This window comes from Monopterus albus, unplaced genomic scaffold, assembly GCF_001952655.1.
Source record: "Monopterus albus unplaced genomic scaffold, M_albus_1.0 scaffold18.1, whole genome shotgun sequence".
NCBI classification, from domain to species: Eukaryota; Metazoa; Chordata; class Actinopteri; order Synbranchiformes; family Synbranchidae; genus Monopterus; species Monopterus albus.
The window spans coordinates 1,171,098-1,193,156 of record NW_018127898.1 but is presented as its reverse complement, the minus strand read 5'-3'; the positions used below and the strand labels follow the sequence as shown (position 1 = coordinate 1,193,156).

Here is a 22,059-nt window from a genome sequence, read left to right as displayed (position 1 = left end):
CAGCGGTGTCATCACCGGGAGCAACTGGGGGTTCAGTGTCTTGCTCAAGGACACTTCAATATGCAGAGAATCAAACCACTGATCTTCCGGTTAGAAGACGACCCGCTCTACCTCCTGAGCCACAGCTGCCCTATTAGACTTAATGTCCTGGTTTTCTGTCTTTTGTGAAGAATTTACAGTAATCCAGTATACTTTAAGCATACATGAGCACGCTTCCTGGTGAGTGCACGTTAAATCCTTTTAAAAACCAAGTAAAGTTTAATGTCTCTATTATTTTACCCTGGTACTACAACACATTGGAGAGTTGAGATAATATACATAATTTGGGGGTTGAAACATATTTGCATTTACATGTCTAACCATCTGGCAGCACAAAGTATTATTTGTATTAAAACTGATGGGAACAGAAAAAGGACAAGTGGAGCCAGAAGTGTTGTGAATGTAAATATTCTTTATTTTGAAACTTATTTTTGTTTGATTGCTTTTATTGTAAAAAGACATGACAGAAAAGCCAAGTTGAAACAAAACCACAGAAGACGTGGTATTTGAGGAGCTGAGAGTGAATTATGTTATTGGTTTCATGATTAAACCCACAAAAGTTGCAAATAACTGATAATTATGAGTAGCAGACAAGCAGCAGCAGCAGACCATTATCAGCTCCCATGAACTGAGATGATGACTGACACATGGTGTGTTCACCAAAACTGGATGATGCGAGTGAGAAATGAAAACCCAGACATGAATAAACATCACCAGAGTACGGACTGATGTGACAGCATGCTGTGCCTTTCCTCAGCACACAGTTAGCAGCAGTTGATCATCACATGAACACAAATCTTTCGAAATTTCATGCAGTCAGACCTAATTCAAATGAACTCCAACAAGTTTTGGAGGCCAACGTAGATCCAATAATGATTTTAGATCTTCCAGTGGCCTGCACCTATGGAATAAGGCGGAGTAGGTCGTTTTCAGCTCAAGTGTAGCTCAACCAACTTCTGTCAACATGAACCCACAGATTTTTTTTTTGCTCATCAGATCACATGTTGAGAGCATGCTGGTCATTACAGACATCTGAAATCTAATCAGCATCTCACTGTAAAGTATACTAGCTACACATAAATTGCACAATGGTAGCCATTTCATCAGATTAAAACAAATAAAACATTAATTAACCAATTTAAACCTTTTACAAGTTGTCACTAGTGGCGCTCACTTGATATTTGTTTATAAATAAAAGACAGAAATCTACAGAGAAACCTGTTTTAAGTGTAGTATGAGTTGATGAATTTCTGAGAAACAATAACCGAGTTTTAACGTTAAACCTTTTAACAAAAGCATTAATGATAAATAACATTTGTGGGAAACAACAGCTGTATTCAACATGCAGCAAAATTACAAAAGTTACCTATAAAAAGTCAAGGTCATTTTGATTTTCAAATATACCTGAGAGCAATAAGTCTTAGATATGGCTTCAACATTCAGAGCTACTATACCATGTTTTGTCATCGATTACGTGTCCTGACACGGTTGATGCTCAAGAAAACTGCTCTTCACGATTCTCCTTTTTTGAACAAAATTGGTATTTCATCCTATGTACGTTGATGATTCATGGTGTCTTTTTTGTAATATTTCATTTGTTCAAATGGTCTAATTTCTCAAAAGGTTTAAAGGTCTGATTTCTCATAAAGAAAAATAGTATGCTTGGCATCACTTTCATTAAGAGAATATATATTTTGTATTTTTTGTTTGATTGTGTATGTGTCTAAGTCTAATTGTACATACTCAAAGAATATATAAAGCACCGGCTGTACTTGGACTCCAAGTTTTTTTCTCTAGTGGAAAATAACATGCAGAGCAATTTATAAGAGGTAAAAACAGAAGCTGATACGACATGTCAGCAACTGTTGGTCAAGTTAGTCTGACCTTCTTCCGACATGATTTTTGGTTCGGCTCCAACATCTTTTAGACGTGGATGATCACAAATATGAACTGTAGTGACAGTACACTGTCAACAACAAAACTCATACCTGTGTAAAAAAAAAAGAAAAAAAAAAAAGACGACAGCTAGTCATGATCAGTGAACCGCCTGATCTGGAATTTTACTTTTTAATGATCATTGCAATATAAAAATTAAAGGTCCTAATTGTGGTTTGAATTTATTTCAACAAACTGCTATTCCACTTAACTATCCCATTTTGCCCAGTATATGTGGTTCACACAGTTGCCATGCAATATGTTATAATAACTGTATGGAATGACTCCATGTCAGAACAAGTGCCCGCACTCAGACAACCACAGCAATAAAGATGCTAGCTGCACTCAATTGTTTCACAGTGTAAACTCACTCATTCAGTGCACGACTTTTTCACTGGAAGATGTTCTGAGAACGATTTTCCAAACTTAGTCGCTCTCACCACTGAGTGTCAGTAATACACCATCAACTGGAAGTAGCACGGCAGACCTCTGGTGTTAGCACAGAACGGCTGCAGCCTGTGTGAGCGGTGCTACACTTTTGCTAAAATATTATATTGTAGATAATGATAATCCTCTTATTAGGACAGATTGGGTCCATTTGATAGCTGGGGCCTGCTTTATTTGGCTTTTAAACTTCAGTTTCCTCTGAGACCCTTTTATGTCATTTTATTAACTCACAAACAAATGTCAAAAAAATAGTGTTTTACCCATATAAACCTGTGACACCGGTTTAACAATTTCTTACAGTATGAAACCATTATAAAGCTATTTTTAGGCACACATGTAACATTAACATAAATTATTTTGATAGTTCCTACTAGAAATTGTATGGCAGCATGTTAGATCATTCCTACAGCACGATGGAGCCACAGTTACCTCCTACACTGGAGTGACTTCTTGGAGCCTGTTGACATGGAGGTATTATTTAATGTTCGGTGTACTAGAGCTCAATCACTCCTTTTGGTCTGATTTCACCTTTCAGTTCTATTTCCTCCACTGTATTCAGCCACTCAGGGGGTGCAAGTCCACTCTGACTTTCTCTCCAGTGCTCATCATGCCAATAGTGGGGTAGAAGCCTCCTATTGGTAAGCCCACTTCCCTTCGACCCACCACTTTTCCATTTCGAGTGAAGAACACCTGTTCAAACAAAGAGCACCGACAAAGAGATTATATGAATGTCTGCAATGAAAGTCTCCAGTTTTATATTCCTAGATTCTCAGGGCACCTTACCGTGACCTTCCTCCCATCCAAATCTTCCCCCCGATCCTCTTCATCTTCATTGTTTGCATACGAGTCATTCTCAACCTTGTTGGGCTTCAGACACTCATCGAAGTCCCAGTCATTTCCATCTTCTGAAAGCGCACAGACATGGAAATAGAACAAACAACATTGTATGGAAAGCAGCATAGCGCTCTGAAAAAAAAAAAAAGGAAACAGTATAAATGTGTTCACCTCCAGCTTCAAGGTTGAAGTCACGTGGAAACATGATCCCACAGCCCATAATGTCCCCTTCAAAGCAGCGTGGTCCAAACTGGTCCCCAACCCCACTTCCCTGGAACAATTTTCCATCATCTACAAATTGAAAACAGGGAGGTTGATCAGTGCTTTATGTCACACACATGAGAGTGTGATGCAAACAAAACAAAGATGCAAATATCAAACTGCAAACAACTTTTGTCATTGCTAACATTTATATAATACTTTATTTGACCAGTAACATCCATCCTACAGGCAACTCAAGAGTTAATAGTTCACCAGAATGAATTGGACCGTGGGAGGAAACTGGAGCAACCAGAAAAAACCCACACACACAGGAGAGAACATGCATCAAATATTAAGTTAGAGCAATAATACTCATAGGTTTACTGGGAACTAGTTGCAGCAATGAGCTGTTTTGGCAGATCCCAGAATCCAGACACGGAAATCAAGGATAACCTTTGTAAATATTCCATTATTATTATCAATAATAATAACGAGAAAACATTAGCCAGAATCATGACTAACAGTCTTGTGCCATTAAAAATGTGATTGTGACACACAAAAAACCCATACTCTACACAATACAAGCTAGAATTAGAAGACAGTGACACTGTCCATAATGACGGTGAATCTATAACATGAATTGAGTTTGAATACAAAATGTGTACAGAAAAAAAAAACACAATGATGGAGCATCATGCACCACCGTGATCGGCCAGCACTCACCTGCATGATAGGCTATGGAGCCCCTGCTCCAACCTGGATGTCTGTTTTTAGGGTAGTCCTTTAAATCAAAAGACAAAATCTTAGGACACAAGTACACTGAGTTCATTTTCTAATTAAAAACATATATAAAATAAAATTATAAAAAACAGACAATAAGAGTTTCCCTGAAGGACTATTCGGGGGTGGGTTAATGTCGAGTGTGAGCGCAACAGTGATCCACCACCTCACAGCTGGAAAAGCAGCAGGGTGATGCTCAGTCAGTTAATTTCCAATATTGAAGTACAAGCAGAACAACAACATCTGAGCTGTGCTTCATTTCATGTCTGTCGTTTAAATTAGACAATGACTGCATCCTCAGCAACTCTTGCACAGTTTTATTTATAATGAACTGGATGTGAACTGTGAGTTCATGACTCCAAAGTGTGGCCAAAGTCGGATGAATGCATCTCTGGTGTGTAAAAATTCAACTCTCTGACCCAACTTACTTTGAAAATATCAATCATCACGTGCTGTCACCATTTGTGACTAAATATAACCTAACTGAGGAAATGATTAGATTAGGATATCAACCTTAAGTTGCTTAGCCTGAGGAACTCCTGCACAGTTTTCATTCTTTTCTATCTGCTCCTTTTTGGGTAAACTGACAATGAAACAGAAACAAAAAGGTTAATTTTCCCATGAAGTATTCTAGGTAGCGTGTGCAACTGGAACAAGCTGCTTTTAATGGAAAACCAGATTTGTGGGTAAAATGAGACTATATTTATTCTGTTAGCTCCTCCTCGTTTGGTCATCCATCAATCAGACTGGACACAGTGAGAGCAGCGGTGCATATGAGGATGAGTTAGAGTAGGGGAAGGAGTCTTTACCAACGCATAGCCACAGAGTGTGTACAGTAAGTGTTACGGTGTGTTAATGTTAATGAGGTGATCATTATCTTGATGACTAAAATGAGGAGACTTGTACCCTGTGTGCCAGCCCCAGGGCGATGTAACATTTCTCTCCAGCATCTGTGATCTCTAGCTCATAGTAGTGGAAGCGCGTGTTGAGAGGCTGACGAGCTTGAGCCAAGCCCACGTCCACGATGCTCTTCCCTTTCCCCATGTACTCCAGCAACTGAGGAAGCAACATGCACAGAAATACAGGTTATGACTGTTCAGATTAATTTTCTATAAAGTTAAAGAATTTGTGTCTAAATATCTAAAATGAAAGGGATCGCTCACAGTGATCAGCCAACAGATATTGATATTCCTTGCAAATTCACTCAAATCCTTGTTTTTTTAACTTAGCTTTGCAGTAATTTTTGCATTTTATTACTTTGATTATTTGAAACGTGACCTTGTTTTATAACCCCAAACCTGAAAAAGTTGGGATGGTGTGTAAAATCTAAATTAAAAGTGAAAATAGTGATTTGTAAATCATGTTTCCTGATGCGACACCTCATCAATTTTATTCTTTGCTCAAAATAAACACTCACTTCAATTCTGATGCTGCAACACAAAAAAGCAAAAAAGGGCAACATGTCCAAATCCCTTCCTATTTTTCATTGAGGAACATTGTTTTTAAACATATCAATAATTTTCTCACACATATGTTGGCAAACTGGCGGTCCTCGGCCCATCTTTGCTCCTAAAGGTCTCGGCCTTTCTTGATGCCACTTTTCTACCAAATCATGATGCAGTCACCTGTTGAAATCACCTGTTTCAAATGGAATCATCTTTTCATTGTTTTACCTCATTACTGGCCCTGAAATTCAACCGTCCCAACTTCAACATCAGAATTGAAGTGAACATGATGAGGTATCGCATCACATAATATGCTGCTGTGTTGTTTTCAGTGCCACACAGGGCACATATGATTTACAAATCACTATTTTCAGTTTTAATTTTGATTTTACAACTTTTTCTGATTTGTAGTTGTAGCCAAGCAGGTGGTTGGGCCTACTTTATGTAGGTGTGTCAGCCAGACTGTGCAGAAACAGTTCCCCCAGTCTGTACACAATGTTTCACTGCTCGTTTTAGCATGTCTGACTTTGCTCTGGCTGCTGCCTGCTCCTCAGGTTGAAACTAGCAAAAATTAAAGAAGATTAGAGATCATGTTTTATTCAGAAACGATCCTATTAGGAATGTTAAAATGATGATTTGTCATCCTGAACTGTACTATTTTGGGACTAAAAGCAAAGTCACAATAACAGGGACAACATAACTACATTTACACACTGACTTGATGCAGCAGAGAAAATCAGCACCACCAAAGCTGAATCCTTTCCACACACACGTGGTCTTATAATATGACCATCTGAAAATTACATTAGTGAAAACAAAACAATTGTATTCCTTGAGCTGTTCTGCCCAAAATCTCACAACCAACACAGCTGACAATATGCTTGGTTAAATTCACTCTATTTAACTTAACTAATAAAACAAAAGTTCAACATCTGCATTCAACTGCTAGAAGCCCGGTAGTATTATAGTAAAGCACCACTCATGTAACTGATGAGTTACACATGAGGGATTTCAGATTGCGGTCTGTGGGCCCTGCTTTCACACAGGACAGGGCCAGAGTTGTTGACATGAAGGATGAATACATGTGTGGATGGCGTGCAGGTTAGTCGCTTGTGCCTATGGGCTGTTCAGCTGCGGTCTCCTCCCTTCCTCTTTCAGGTCAGGTTTTGTGTGTATCAACACCTGAGTCAGACACAAACATTGCAGCCATGCCGTGAGATGGAGGGGTGGAGACCAAAACAGATAAAGAAAGGAGGTCACTGAGCACCTTTGAGGAAAACTGTTTCCATCTCCACCTCTTTTATCTTGTGCTTAGCAACAGCTAATATTTACATCTGAACTTCTGTATCGGCTATTTGACTGCTTGGCTTAGGATTTACAGTCTACTGTTTTGCACTTTGCCTTATTGATCTTCAATAACGTTTTTTCTGGTTTTGGATTTCAGATATCCAAGTACAAACAGTGACAATACGTTTGTGAGCAGGGTTGACTTTAACTTTTTGATAAATTCCTGTTGTGCTTAATCATGTCAACAGAAACCAGCTGAGAAGATGGCAAGTGTGTGTGCGGTTTAAGAAGCAGGCACACCTACGATGCGGAGGGATTTACCCACCATCCTTCTGCTAGCTTCGCCTCTGTGACTGCACACCAGAAGGTCCGACCACAGCTGTGGCTCACACCCCTCTTCAACTCCTAACAAAATTACATGACTCATGTAGATGTGGCTGTGGCTAACATTAGCAAGTCAGCTAAGAACACACAACATTCAAATAAGACAACTTGGCATTTACCGAGAGTCACACTTCTCCTCTTTTATATAAGCTAACCTCCTCCCTCCAGGTCCACCCCCCACCCCCACCCCCTCCAGCAGCAAGATAACATGTACTAGACCAGTCCTTTTAGCTGAACACAGAGAGCCAAGCTTCCAGTTAGATAGCAAACAAGCCCACTAACATATCAAAGCAACAGAGAGTTATTATAATTAGCATCTGTGACATTACTGCTGAATGTCAAATTATAACCCCTTACACTTCTCATTACTGAAAAACATAATCGCATTACTGTAATGTTTTACAAGCACTGTGTTCCTTCCCAACACTGATCGTGAACTTCTGACGGAGACCTTTTTTAATGGCCTGCTCTGACTCCAGTGTTAATTTGACACCTGAATTTGATTTAGTCTCCTCATGAAAATACACATTACTTTTAGTCAACTTTTAGTCTTTTGATTTTTGTTAGTTTTAGTCCAGTTTGGTGAATAAAAACTAATACATTTTAGTCTAGTTTTCATTATTTTATCCTGCTTTTTTAAATATTTATAGTATATTGTCTTCATCTTTGTCATGTACAATTACCACCGTTACAGGTGATGTTCCCATCCATCCAGAGGTTTTTGGAGACCAGTGTTTGTTTATTCACACAGCGTCCCTCTGCTCTGCGGAAGATGGACACACTCACATTTATACTAAAATCCTCCTTGTTGGGTTCAGCTTGAGAGGTGATGCTAAATCGTCAGACAGCATTAAAACAGTGAGATCTCTGCAGCGAACATTTATGTCCCTATAGCTTTTTTTTTATGTGTATGTAATTCTCTGATTCATAAGCTGTTTCTTCCAAGAAGCATTAAATGCTAGATGATAGACGAGACAGCCCGTTACTAATGTGAGTAAGTTGTGAAACACATTAAGCACTAATTCAGTACCTGAACTAGACATCTTTTGGCTGGTGGGTGAAACTGTTTCACCGATCAGAAGCTCCAGTTTGTGATTCCACAGATGCAGGTTTCATGTCCATTCGTCTGTCTTTCACATTATCGTTTAGTTTTTATTCAGTGATGAAGAATGTAAAACATTTTGTCAAAGTTCTCTTTAACAAATTATACTTATTTGGCTTTAGTCACATTTTCATCCTGAGAAACAGGTTGTCAATGAATATTTTTCATCATAGTCTTCTATGAAAAAAGTAACACTGCCTGACAGGCAGACCAGCTTGCAGTAAAACTAGTAATAATTTAACTGCAATAACAGATGGCTATTTTTGTCTATCCCCCTGCTTCATGACTTACCATGCCAGTCACTTTGATATCATGGAGACGGCTCCAGTCCTCTTCATGACTGTCCACTATCATCTGTACATCATCCTCATCCACCCCCCATTCAGCATTCAGGTCCAGCAGCACCTCTTCCCCGAGAGAGTGCATTCCCACAGCGGGATGGAGAGTATCAGGAGATGCTGGGATTTCCACACTGCCAACCTGAGCACACATTCAGATACAGTACAGGCTACAGATGTATGACCAGAATAAAAGACACATTCACTTGTAAATGTGTACTGGTTGAACTGTCCAGTATAAAGTAATATAATGAAAATGCAGTACATACTTCTTTACCATTCTTGGTAAAAAACACAGTGAACTGCCCATCATCACTGTCCAGGGACATTCCACAGCCAATTTTGTCACCTCTGCAGCATTTTGGACCAAACTGCTGTCCTACAGTGTTTCCATTATACAGCCTGTGGAAAGACACATAGAAAAGGTTGAGCTGCTCATCATTAAGGCACTTTCAGATTTCTCAAATATTCACAGAAAAACATCATAAGACACTCAGAAATTGCTTCCAGTAACAGTATGTCTCTCTAAGTAATAAAAAAAAAAAAAACTTTAAATGTTTACAGCACCTAGTGTATGTACTGAAAATTATACTATATTTTCAGCCAGATTTCATATTATTGAACTCCATTTCATTATGTTCATAGAAATCACTGATAAACTCTATATTTATAAATAAGAAGTCCTCTGCTCTTGGTTTCTCAATCTGTAACATGAGCACAGACGTATATGAGTGAAAGTGTTTTGTAGGGCTGTATGAAACTGACAGGAGGCGTGTATATTTCTGTTGCATCTCCATGTCATATGTCCTTAAGAACATGTTCAGTCTACGCAGTACAGTAAATAAAATCACCAGTGACACATACTTTCCATCATCAGCGTGAAAAGCCACGGACTGTGGGAGCCAGCCTGGCTGATGGTCCAGTTTGTAGAACTGAGGCACCAAACCGATAGCAATCATCCCCCTTACTCCTGTATCCATGATGGTCACCTGCAAAGACAATGGGCTAATTTACCACCAGAAACAAGAGGAATTTATGAGACTGTTCTTAAAGAACCCCAAAACTGAATCTTCCCCCAAATTTAAAATGGTAACCTCACACAATTTTGTCTTCAATTGGAAGGATTTTTTTTTTTATATCTAAACAACATGATATTAGCGAGACTTGTGTACTAAACATCACCAGAAGCTGCAAGTAATAATGTGAGGAGTCATTTCATATTTCCTCTGACACATCTTTCGACGCCAACATACAATATAAAAGGCACTGTGTTAACAGCCACAGCAACGAGTCATAAACTAGTCATTACACATCATGTGTGGGAGGCTGTCTAAGTAGGACAAATATTGTCAAGACAGAGGAAAGGGAGGCATAGGGGAGGGGTGCAGATATACAGCATGGCTTTTTAATAAAATTTGGTTTCCTATGGTGGATGGTTTCAAAAAAGGTGATTCAGTCACTGCGATAAATTAAGCTGGTATACTATGTTCACAAATCAAGTTTTACTCAAGCAAAGTAACAGGTTTATATAGCTAACATTACTTTTTAGGCTACGGCCATGGTAGCGGGTCTGTGAGGCTGTACTTAGGTACAGAGGTGCTTTGAGCTCAATCATGACAACACACACAATTATAATACTGACATGCTGATGTTTAGCCAGTTTAATGTTTGTTCTCCATCTTAATTTAATGTGTTCAATTCTAACATTTGCTATTTAGCACTGAAATCAAAGTACAGCAGAGGCACATTGGAATGTCAGTTATTTTACAGGTATTTAGTCAAAAACTACTGGACAAATGCAATGTTGATACTGGTAGCACTTCAGGTTTCAAGAGATCACCAAAGTCAGAGGGATTCATTCTCTGTGGACCATGAATGTCTGTCCAAAGTTTCGCCGTGGTACACCCGTCTGGACGACTGTAGTCCAACTCCCAGTTTAGAGTGTAATCATTACTGGGGAGGGAATATCATATAAGATGAACAGAAAACATTCAAAATAAGTGCTTCAGTGCCGCAGGTTTATCCACCTGAATCATTTGCTGTTTCTGTTCTCTAAGGCTCCAGTCCACAGTTTTACTTGCCTATTTGGATTTTGGGTTGGCACCGCTTCTCTTTTCACTTCATGGATTTTCCAAACCAACCTGAAACTACACAGTGGGTCTTTTTACAACCTCACATGATGGTTCACAATGAAAACACGTTAAAAAACTGGCCCGCACTGTTATCATAGCTGAACCATATGACATCATCCCTAGGAGGTCCTACATGGATGAACAGCAACCCGAGCACAGCTGGCAAATCCCGGGCAAGGAGAAGAGAAAACTTTTAATTCTTTCCCATGACCTCAACATTGATTTTCTGGAAGTAAGAAGCAACACATCCCCTTTTCTGCCAGTGTAAAACACGCAGACAACCCCTAAACACTACTGTGAGATCAATGAACATTCCCTTAACCATCATTTATTAGCTCAAATGCTCATTTAGACCAGTTGCTTCCTCCCTCCTCCTCCTCCATGTCTCCCATAGACTGAGTCACAGGGCTGAAGCACACGCAAGTTTAAAGGTTGAGGTTCAATTACTGTTTCACTACACGTCAGACTGGCGTAGGACGTGTGTGTTAGGCAAGTTTGCACATGATTTATACTGAGAAACAGTCACTATCCTGACATGTTTGTGCACTTCCACAACAACATATAAAGAGCTGCCAAGTAATTACACAACTGTTTCCAAGCTAAAACACCTTTGTTTCTCAGACACGTGCTATTCCCACGAGGAGGTGTCACGGTGTGTTTTATTATGGCTCAGGAAGATGAAGGTGAACAGTCAGACAGGGCAGCCTGCCAGGTCTTCTCTCATCACAGACTGAAGGCAGTATCCTACATCCATAATATGGACTCACACAGTAAAGATAACCGTTCTAATCTTCATGGTGTACAGTTTTCACAGTCAACACAAGTAATGAATATACTTTATCACCTTGTATTCACAGGAGATGATACCAAAGGGCACCAATCACACTATGACTATGGAGCAATGCACACTAAACGCTAACAGTTTATTTTTAATTTCCTGAAATGCATCAGAGCTAATCAGATACTAGCAAACTAACATCTAGAAGTCCAAACTTTGATTTTATTATTTCCAACACTTGAAGAGCTTCTCCATACATAAAAATATCTGTATGCATTATTAACTTTGTCAAAGTTCCACTGTGATGACAAGCCCTTGTTAAAATTAGTATGTAGTACAGGAATGGGGAGACAGCAGGTCACGGTGCAGAGGCAAGTGCTGTAGTTTAGCTGGGAAATTTTCATGTGAAAGCAAATCAGTAGCATTTGAAGCTGTAACATTTCCTTAACTTAGTGCGTTTTTAAATTGACAGTTGTGTGTAGGGATGCACCATTACTAATACCAGTATCGGGTACTGGGTCTGACACTTGTACTCATAAAAGTTATCCGATACAAACACAACCACTTAGCTATATTACCTCACACTGGCTGAGCAAGTAGTTTGGCGGGGCAGAAGAAATTTCAGCGGTTTGGAGATATTTCAACTTAAGTGATGACAACAATGATTGTAAGCTCTGCTTTCCTGCTCTGTGCATCTCCCTCAGGGCAGTGGAGTAAAGACAGGGATGTATTTTACTCAAGATGACAATACTCAATATGTGCAACAAAATTTGGCAGTAATAGAGAAAATGAGTAATTTATCAAACACTTGTTAAACAAGTAAAACACACGTTTTTAAGAGGAGGCTCTTGGGTTTTATCATTCTGAAATAATTACAGACTATTTGGAGTTTTGATAGGTGCAAAGCTAATCTAGAGGTGCCAAATATTAAACACTAAATGGCTGTAAATGAGGAAAATGAGCATGCCATGGCCATTTTAAAGAATTGAGATGTCTTCACTCTCCCCGCGGTGAACTCGCCGGGTCCCCTGTTTACAGACTAAACTCATACAGTGCTCATTAGTCCAGTAAGTGTAGTGAAATGTTGTGAATGAAAGGAGGCTGAAAAATATTTTCATCCTAATTGGAGCAGTTTGCACTCCTAAAAAAGGTAAAGAACCACTGTGTTACAATATATTGTGTAGGATTTAAATTTAGTCAGTTCCACGTTACATGTAATTGGAGTGGTGGCAATGCCATGTTTGTTTACATGTTTATTAAGTACTCATGCTCTGTCTGCAAATAGGAGATGTTTCCTTTCTTTTGTGTCAAATTAATAGTCATGAACTGAGAGAAAGTCATCAAATCTTACTTCAAAATAGCGATTTCTTCTCGACAGTGGCCTGGATGCCACAAAACAGCCAACTTCATCTGAATTTCCATCGTATCTGTGAAGAGATCCAAAGAGAAAAAATTTGAATATTGCTATTTTGACCACTCCAGAATGCAAAAGAAGGGCTCTAACACAAAAACCTGTGAACAAACCAACTGACTACAATAGATGTCCAGTTTCAACTCTCATGGTGGCACTGATCATCACTGTTACCTGAGTACGTCTCCATCTCTGATCATCTTTTTGAGTCGCTCTCTGTATCGTGCTGCTCGCAACATACGTGCTCGGAATTGCCTCCTACAGTTCAGAAAGCGGTTATGAAGGTTTATGTCGTCCATGTCTGAAAATCATTGCAATCTAGACACAGGGAAACAAATAAAAAAAAAAAACAACTTTAAAGCTTTATTACTATTGCTTGTGTTGTTTGCCTGTTTCTGAGTCTAATCTTTGGAGATGCTTCCACTGTTGATGCAGACAAGCAGAGCAATCATGATGAACAACTCTAGAACAAATAGCTAAATCTCACAAAATCTGTAAGCCGAAGGAGAGATGCCCAGAATGTGTGTCACCTATTTGCATTAGCCCTGTCATGGCCGGGTGCCTTTGAGTCTTCCACCTAACATTTGAACTCAGTTTATCTGGGTTAATATTTTGGGCAAAATGTTTTCAATCTAGACCTGGTCTAATATGGTCTCTCAGGAAAATTAACTCTCCCCTGAATTGCCAAACTGAACACTGGGCAGATAGCAAAAATGTTCAGGCGAATACTTGGGCCCCATATTTGTGTTTCTTCAAGCCCAATAAACATCTGGGTTCTTGGCCAAGTCTATCTGTCAGATGCTCATTTCACATCTGGGTCAGTGTTGGTGCACACAGGAAATCTGGCTGGTGGATAACTGCCCAAATCAACCCAGAACTGACTGTGGCCTGGATAACCTAAGCATAGTGATTATTTTATCAGTTAGTGAGGAATAATTTATTCCATAAAATGTTAGAAAGCAGTTAATAATCCCTGATACAACACCAAGGTGATGTCTTCAGTTTGATCATTTTCTTAATAATATTCTGTATTTACTTTAGGATATGAGAGTTAATCTGCTAATTTGAAAAGCTGGAGCTAGAAAATGTTTGAGGACTTTACTAAAAGATAAACTGATTAGCAAAATATTTTTTATAGCTGATTCTTTTTTGTCAAACAGTCAATTGATCATTTCAGTTCCACAGTAGTTCATTACATGTGCAGTGGTAGTAACTATGAAGTCTATATAAATTTACCAAACTGAACATTTGTACAGTTTTGACACTTGTGCCTTTACCATTTTCTGCTACCTTATTTTTTTTACTTCACTACAATTTAGAGTGAAGCTTTTGCACTTTTTACCTGACTAATAACAACATTATACATTCTGAATAAGTGCCAAGTACACACTTAAGATACAATGAGTACTTTACGTACATTAAATATATTTTGATGCTAATACTTTGAATGTGCGGCCTTTACTTGTAGCTACGTGTTTGGACACAGCGGTATTGCTTCTTTCACTTAAGTAAAGGGTTTGAGTATTTCCTCCATTATGGTACGTGTGAAAACAATTGCACTATTCCCATTATGCTTGTCGACGAAGCCGGAATGACTCAGGTGAACGCACTTTTTCCGTTTTGTTTGTCCACTAAAATGTATCACTCAGTACAAGTCTTACTAGATGGACATATACATTCACTTACATACACTTCAGTACGCAGCCCACACGAACAGACTCCTGTAGGGGTGAAATGGGCTAGTTTCGCTCGTAAAAAAAGGCTGAAAATGTTGTCTTTTCTACTTAAAACATGGACAGTGGAAGTAAATTGTGAGCTCATTTTTGTGAATGATGACAAAACCAAAGTATCAGATCAAATACGACCAGTAAAGAGCCAAATTTTTAACTGGTAGTGTGTATTATAAAGTCAACAAATAAGTGCGATGTTATTATTTGTTGACTTTTACAGTTTACTCATTTACGAGCACCTCATAAACGCCGCATTACATTTCCCAAACTACAGGCAGGACTCTGTTGACCGGCTAGCTGTTTTCCCCGTCTTGACATTATCGTGCAGTATGATTGATATTGTCATGTAAACATGGATATCTCTCAAGTTAGACCCACACTGTTGAATGTCCATTAGTCTTATATTGATTCCTTACTGTTTTAAAACTTGTAACGCGTCGTCCTTCGCTTTTTCTTCTAATTTTAAGGAGATGAAGTCAGTCACTTAACGTCCAAACTGCGTTGTCGGAAGTTCCGCCCTCTCAGCCAATCACATCAGAGGATGAATTCATTGTGTTTAACATGTTCAGTGCCGCGCGTTTCATTGGTCTTATGCCTCTTACATATAATCGCTATTTTATGAAATGAAAAAAAAAAACATTTTTGTGTTTGTGAAGGGCATATTTACCGTTTATTTTTACAACTGTTATTTGAGCAACTAGATACTGTTTTACGTTTGGAAGGTCATCACAGAAGAGCTTTAAGTTTTGCTTTAATAACAAAAAGGTGGACATTCCATACATTCCATTTAACGTTGCATTCAGGCTTTTCTCTCTGGAGAAACAATCTGTGAAACGCACAAAGAAAAAGACCTGCCATCATCACCCTGGAGAGCAACACTGAATTGACACCCAACAATTCCTCTGTATGTGATTAGTAACTGTTACTAGGGCTGGGGCATAGAAATAAAATCATCTATCATTGTGTCATTTTATGTTGTGCAGTGGTATGCAGTGGAAAGAGAAAGTAGGTTAAGTGAACCTAATGGAATTATCTGCATTTATTTATAAAGTTGTAGCTTATGGTCAGAACAAAATTTCTTTTAACTTCATTCATGTGCCTGGGCAGCTCTGTCTGCAATGAGGGGGAAATTATTTCCCAGGTTTATGAAGATATAATGTCAGGTTGGCTGTTGCAGCAGGACAGTGGGTCAAATATACTATAGAATGACTTCAAACTAAGAAAATCTGCCTTTTGGAGTGGTCCAATTAGAGCCCAGACCTTCATAGTCCAACAGCAGCTTTATTTTACATAGTATATTTCATACACAGAGGCAATTCAAAGTGCTTTACATAGCAAGAGAAAAACCTGAATAACATTTAAAAGAGTAAGCAATAAAAACATAAATATAATCAATTAGGACAAAAATAAACACAATACACTGTTAAAATTAATTAAAGTGCATACAATAAAAAATAAAAACAAATAATCAAGTAATTAAGGTGTTGGGCGGGTCTGATCCATGATGCTTGACGTTATTGCTGCCACAGGAGGCTGAACCAAATCCAAGAGCTTACTTACTTTTTCCACTAGCACTATGAATGTTTTATAGGTGTGTTCAATAAATACACAATAGATTATAACTGTTTGTGTTTTATTAGGGTCAGCATACTGTTTTTCTCTATTCTTGTAGCTCAGGTGAGATCAGGTCATGTTCTATGACCAGTTAATGTGTAAACCCAGGTCAGTCTAAAGAGTTCACACATATCTTGCTGCACTTTATTCAGTCAGTACTATGAAAAATTCAGGAACTTTAGAGGTATATCCATATTTCTGTCCTCCCCAGCTACATACATGAAAGGGTCAGAATATTAGGAACACCTCTGAATATAATGTAGTCCAGTACAACACCACCTTTAAGTGTGACCTCAATAATAAACCTATAATTGAATTTGTACATTTATGGCAATTCAACCTAAAACTGAACCATCCTGCGCTTCATAAACACAGGTGTTAAGGTGGAAGTGTTGCACTGAATTGTATGCAGTTGAACAGGTGACTTAATAAAGTGGCAGGTGAGTGTATATTATCATATAGTACATTTTCAAGCACCCTCACCACCAACACACACACAGGAAATTATTATTACCTTCAAAGGGCTAATACACCCAGAGATATTAAAGAGATAAATACAATGGCAAAATCTCTCAGAGCTTTTAGATTTTTGAGATCCTGTCTTTTAATTTAAGGCGCGTATGACTCACACATACGTACAGCAGTGGAATTTGCAGGGTGGGACTTTTTGCCCATGGCTATTAATGTCTTAGTCATCCAGCTCTGAGTGGCACTCCTTCCTCTCAGTGTCGGCCCTTTTCTATTCATCTTTAGCCCTGGAGGTACAGGGTCTGTGAACAAAGTGTTTGTTGAGAGGTTGCTATTTAAAGATAAGTCACAATGTCAAAAACAAGGACAAGAATGGTGGAAGTAACGAAATGCTTTTACCCTTCTTATTGTAAATGGGACTTACAATGGTTGTGTTATTTTGAGAATTTTATGATGAACAAGTAATTTCAGTTGACAATTAAACGTAGTGAACTAAAAAGTACAAATATATTCACTTTTAAAGGTTTTGGTAGTGAAAAATGTAAGTACTGAAATAAATTACAACTACAGTACTAAACTACAGTTTATATAATACTTGAATAAATGTATTTACTTATTTTCCAGCACTGTTGATTGGTGCTTTTGCATTTAATTTGCAGTTTTTTGTACACAAGTTGGTAATTTTCAACTACTGGTGACAGATTATAAGACAAATTCTAACAGTATATTCTGATAGCGACATTTAAATGGACTTTATTTTTTTATGATGAACGGACGTCCATCCATCATCTATGCTGCTTACCCTGTAGAGTCATGGGCAGGCTAGAGCCAGTCCCAGCTGTTACTGGGCAAGAGGCGGGGTACGCCCAGGGCCACCAGTCTATCACAGGGCTAACACATGATGAAAGACAATCAGTCACACCTACGTGCAATTTTGAGTCACAAGTCAACCTAAGCTGTTGGTCTTTGGACTGTGGGACAAAAATATAAAAAGTATAAAAAATATTTTGCTAATCAGTTTATCTTTTAGTAAAGTCCTCAAACATTTTCTAGCTCCAGCTTTTCAAATTAGCAGATTAACTCCTATCCTAAAGTAAATACAGAATATTATTAAGAAAATGACCAAACTGAAGACATCACCTTGGTGTTGTATCAGGGATTAACTGCTTTCTAACATTTTATGGAATAAATTATTCCTTCAGGAAATAAACTCCCCTCGCTGTGGGGGAGTAGCATGCACAGCAATCACTTGTGATGTATATCAGTTTAGGTAAAAGTACTATCCCGTAGGATGACAGACAACAGATATGTGACTGTGTATGTGTCAGAGACAAGGGGCAGTGGGGTGTGCCCTGCTGTGTGGAAATGAGAAATGAGAGGGAAAGCTAATATTCTCTGTCACGTAACCTCCCATACTTTCGCCACTGGGAAAAGGTATGGGAGGGCTTTAAAAGCTGCTGCCAGTGGTGCCTGTCGGCCTCATTATCCTTTTGCCCTGACTCGAGAGAATTATATCCACCTTTCAACACACAAACAAACTGTAGTCAGTGGAACTGAAGATTGTGCAAAATAGGGAACACTAGTTAGAAGGGAAATCTTTAGAGAAAACGATTAATACATCTAAGAGACTGGGCTGTGACCAATTTTTAGTAGACAACTTCTATTGTAAGATGCTTTTTTACTTATACATCCTGATGCTGCCCCTTATGCAGCCAGTTCTGTCAAGCCCAGTGCCACTCACCACACGCTCCAGAGGGTGTCCCGCCTGTAAAGGTAAGCTCTCACAGAGTCTGCAGTCTGTAGATTTAAATGCCACTACTCTGGCTGTTGGAGAACCATGTGGCGTCTACACTCCGAGCTGTGCCCACGGTCTACGTTGTGCGCCTCTCGAGGATGAGCCAAGGCCCCTCCGTGCTCTGCTGGAAGGCAGAGGAGTGTGCAGTAATGCCAGTGGTGCCGGTACGACTGACGGGAGTCTCACTGTAGGTAAGACTCACTCAACTTTGTGCTTGGAAGATAACGTGTGAATGAGTAAATGAAGCAGAATCATTCAGTATCTGAAGAGTCACGGCTAATTTTTAACACCACTTCTCTCTTTGCTTATTTATTTATATAATCAACACATGGGCATTTAATCCAGAGGTGGAAAATAACAAAGAACCTTTACTCAAGTACTGCACTTAAGCATCTGTACTTCAGTATTTTCATTTTCCGCTCCTTCATATTTTGAATTCACTACATTTTTGAGGAAAATATTATAGTTTTTACACACTACATTTATTTGATAACTTTAGTTGCTAGTTACATTTCAGACTGAGATTGATCTTTGACTTTATTCACAAGCTACCCAGCAGTATTTAAAGTACTTCAAAGTACATGTATAAACATATAACGTTAACATTAGCTCTACCTTTACCTGCTGTAACATTAAATGTGATGTACACAATACTTCATCAATAATTATAGTCCAGTAATATGATATACTTTAATGTGAATTGTGCCATTCTGCATAATGACTATGTTTACCTTTGGTACTTTAATTATATTTTATGTTAATGCTGTTGTACTTTTACTTACATAACAAATTGAATGCAGGACATTTACAACAAATTGAGTACTTCTTCCACCACAGATTAAATCAATATTCCTGTACCATGATTATGAGAAAATCTGCACAGAGAAACACGCAGATTTTCATACCCTGAGTTTCTATAGAAGCGGTTAAATTGAAACATCAGAATAAGGCGATGGTAAATGTCAGTGATTACAGCATAGGACCTGATTTTCTTCATTATGGGTTTTATAATGCTTGTGTTAGTGATTTTAGTAGGCTAATATTTATTCACGTAATTATAAGTGAAGTACAAACCTCTAAATAATTACAGTTTAAAAGGAGTTTTGGGGGAGTTATTAAAAAAGACTAACTGGAGCTAACCTCAGTAAAATGTTTGATTATTCAGCCTTTTACATAGTCATAAGTGATCAGTACTAAACACGTAATCATGTGCCTGTATCTGATTCTAGACCCAGCACCTACTGAGGGTCCAGATGAGGTAAAAATCCTCTCCATGTACCATTCTTCAGTGGAACTGTACATCACTACTCTGACATCAGACATGCACTTATATGTCTCTGTTTTTTTTTCCCCACAGCCTCCTTGTCGTAAATTGCTAACTCTACTCATCAAAGGCCTTGATGCCCATTTATTCAAATCAGATCATGATATCTACATGCCCAACTGTGACAAGCATGGATTCTTCAGAAAGAAGCAGGTGAGTTCGCAGTTCAGCTGAATTACAGGACATTCCTGAAACTACATTAACAAGAAGACATCATTCACTGTAGAGACCAGATTCCCACATCTATTTATTTGCTTTGTTTGTGCAGTGTTGGTCAGCTCGAGGTAAGCAGCGCGGCAAGTGTTGGTGTGTGGACGAGAACGGCATGCCACTGCCTGCAGAGGCCAAACAGAAAGGCGGCCTGCGTTGTTAACATGCAGGACACCTGGACTGATGCAGAGCAGGCTGAAGTTTTGTTAGCAATAAGAGCTAAAGATGAAGGAACACCACACAGAATGTAAAGGAACTGAAAACAGCGCCTCACAGTTTATTCCCCATCAGCCAGCCTTCCACCGAGGCAAAGAGTTAGGTGTTTTGAAATCAGACGTAACTTCTTTTGTCTCCTTGCTCCCTCTACTGAACATATTAAGACTGTATTGATCTGAAATCTTTTCATGTCTACTAATCTGTAAGGGTTGTGGTATTTTATACTATACTCATATGAACATGGGATATTATTCAGCCAATATGTGTCACATGTGAGTAGGACACTGTCTCTTCCCCAATACTTTAATTCTTAAAGAAAATGTACTTATATTTTTAAAGTTATTACTATATCTATGCCATATGGTGCAGGTGTAATTTCATCTTTCGCATGTCTCAGTATATCATATTTATATTTTATTGTTTTTTTTGCTGTAAGTGTACCACTGTAAGTGTATTACTGTAATGGTTGTACACAATCTGTTGTCCTATTTATGTTATTGTGAATATGACGTTTTATTTATGTAGTCATTCATTAGTGGTGGTAGCCCATAAAAGCAGACTCTCAGTAGGTATCTTTTTAAGACCCTGAAATCCTTACGCTTTTAAACACAAGGTGGCATTTTTAAGCAATTTCCCTTTTGGTCTTTGTATCATAAATTTTAAAACAGTTAAGACTGATGCTAATAGACAATATTACTAAAATATAAATAAATATTGCCAAATGTATTTTTCTTGAGTTTCTGATTTGTTATGTAAAACAGCAACCACACTGAATTATAGTTTTTGGGAAATAAAAAAATAAATTTCCTCAGGATGTAAATTCATCTGGTCCCTTTTTTGAAGAAAACAAAAACAAGAAAATCAGAAGAAGAAAATACAGAAGAACAGGTGTTTATTGTAGCTAGATGTAGGGTTGAAGATTGCATTTAACATGACTACAGAATTATCACTGACTCCAGAAAGTTAGCCAACCACACATAGAAACATGCATTTGCTTAGTTTAAGAGTCATGACTTCTTTTAACAGCATATAACAAAAAAGACTAAACGCATCTGGCAACAACAACAGGGGTTGCAAGATTAATGTAATGATGAGAAACAGAAATACATATAGACCTGCGGTTTCTATATTCTCTTATGACTTTCTCTTTAGCTTTTTTCATGTGAACAACTGAACATGTTCACCTTTTTAGGACTAAAAGATTCTTAAAACAGAGGCATAAAGGCTATATCCTGTGATGTAAGGGTAGACAAAACGGTTGGGAGATGCTGCCTTGAATATGATGTATATTTTAAAAAAAATTATATTTTTTGGAACCTTTTACCATTATGTAATTAATTAAATACACTGCTGCAGTATAAAGATTCAAATTCGGTATTTTGGTCAAACTTTTAAAATTGCAATTATAATTCTGAGAATACTGTTGTGGTGACACAACAATATTGGTAATTACTACAACTTATAATGGCAACTCAACTCCGATTTCTTTGTTCATTAGTAAGAAATGAAGTTCAAGCTGTGGTGAATTAATGAAATTTGTTTGATGACTTAATGTTTCTCAGTCTTTACATGATCCCAGTTAACATGCC

General features: G+C 38.3%; 2 protein-coding genes across 2 annotated transcripts; one reads left to right on the top strand and one right to left on the bottom strand.

Annotated features, from left to right (window-relative positions):
* Positions 1-1,016: 1,016 nt before the first annotated feature.
* LOC109956218 (SPRY domain-containing protein 3-like) lies at positions 1,017-15,402 on the bottom strand. The gene is made up of 11 exons (XM_020593173.1): positions 15,260-15,402; positions 13,288-13,431; positions 13,054-13,129; positions 9,657-9,781; positions 9,062-9,194; positions 8,746-8,934; positions 5,143-5,292; positions 4,180-4,237; positions 3,427-3,546; positions 3,205-3,326; positions 1,017-3,111 (listed from the first exon to the last, which is right to left on the bottom strand). The coding sequence occupies exons 2-11, from the start codon at positions 13,410-13,412 to the stop codon at positions 2,977-2,979; spliced, it is 1,233 nt and encodes a 410-aa protein (XP_020448829.1). The 5' UTR covers positions 13,413-13,431; positions 15,260-15,402; the 3' UTR covers positions 1,017-2,976.
* Positions 15,403-18,595: 3,193 nt separating this feature from the next.
* Positions 18,596-20,417, top strand: igfbp6a (insulin-like growth factor binding protein 6a). The gene is made up of 4 exons (XM_020593212.1): positions 18,596-18,911; positions 19,950-19,978; positions 20,078-20,197; positions 20,313-20,417. The coding sequence occupies exons 1-4, from the start codon at positions 18,596-18,598 to the stop codon at positions 20,415-20,417; spliced, it is 570 nt and encodes a 189-aa protein (XP_020448868.1).
* Positions 20,418-22,059: the final 1,642 nt, after the last annotated feature.

Bases quoted from the DNA above. Each gene is read 5' to 3' on its own strand.
- LOC109956218 (XM_020593173.1), bottom strand. From the start codon at position 13,412: ATGGACGACATAAACCTTCATAACCGCTTTCTGAACTGTAGGAGGCAA. The intron at 13,130-13,287 runs GTAACAGTGATG...ATCTCTTCACAG, and splicing joins AGAGATGGAGACGTACTCAG to ATACGATGGAAATTCAGATG. The intron at 3,112-3,204 runs GTAAGGTGCCCT...TTGTTTGAACAG, and splicing joins TGGATGGGAGGAAGGTCACG to GTGTTCTTCACTCGAAATGG.
- igfbp6a (XM_020593212.1), top strand. From the start codon at position 18,596: ATGCTTTTTTACTTATACATCCTGATGCTGCCCCTTATGCAGCCAGTT. The intron at 18,912-19,949 runs GTAAGACTCACT...ATCTGATTCTAG, and splicing joins TGACGGGAGTCTCACTGTAG to ACCCAGCACCTACTGAGGGT. The intron at 19,979-20,077 runs GTAAAAATCCTC...TTTTCCCCACAG, and splicing joins CTACTGAGGGTCCAGATGAG to CCTCCTTGTCGTAAATTGCT.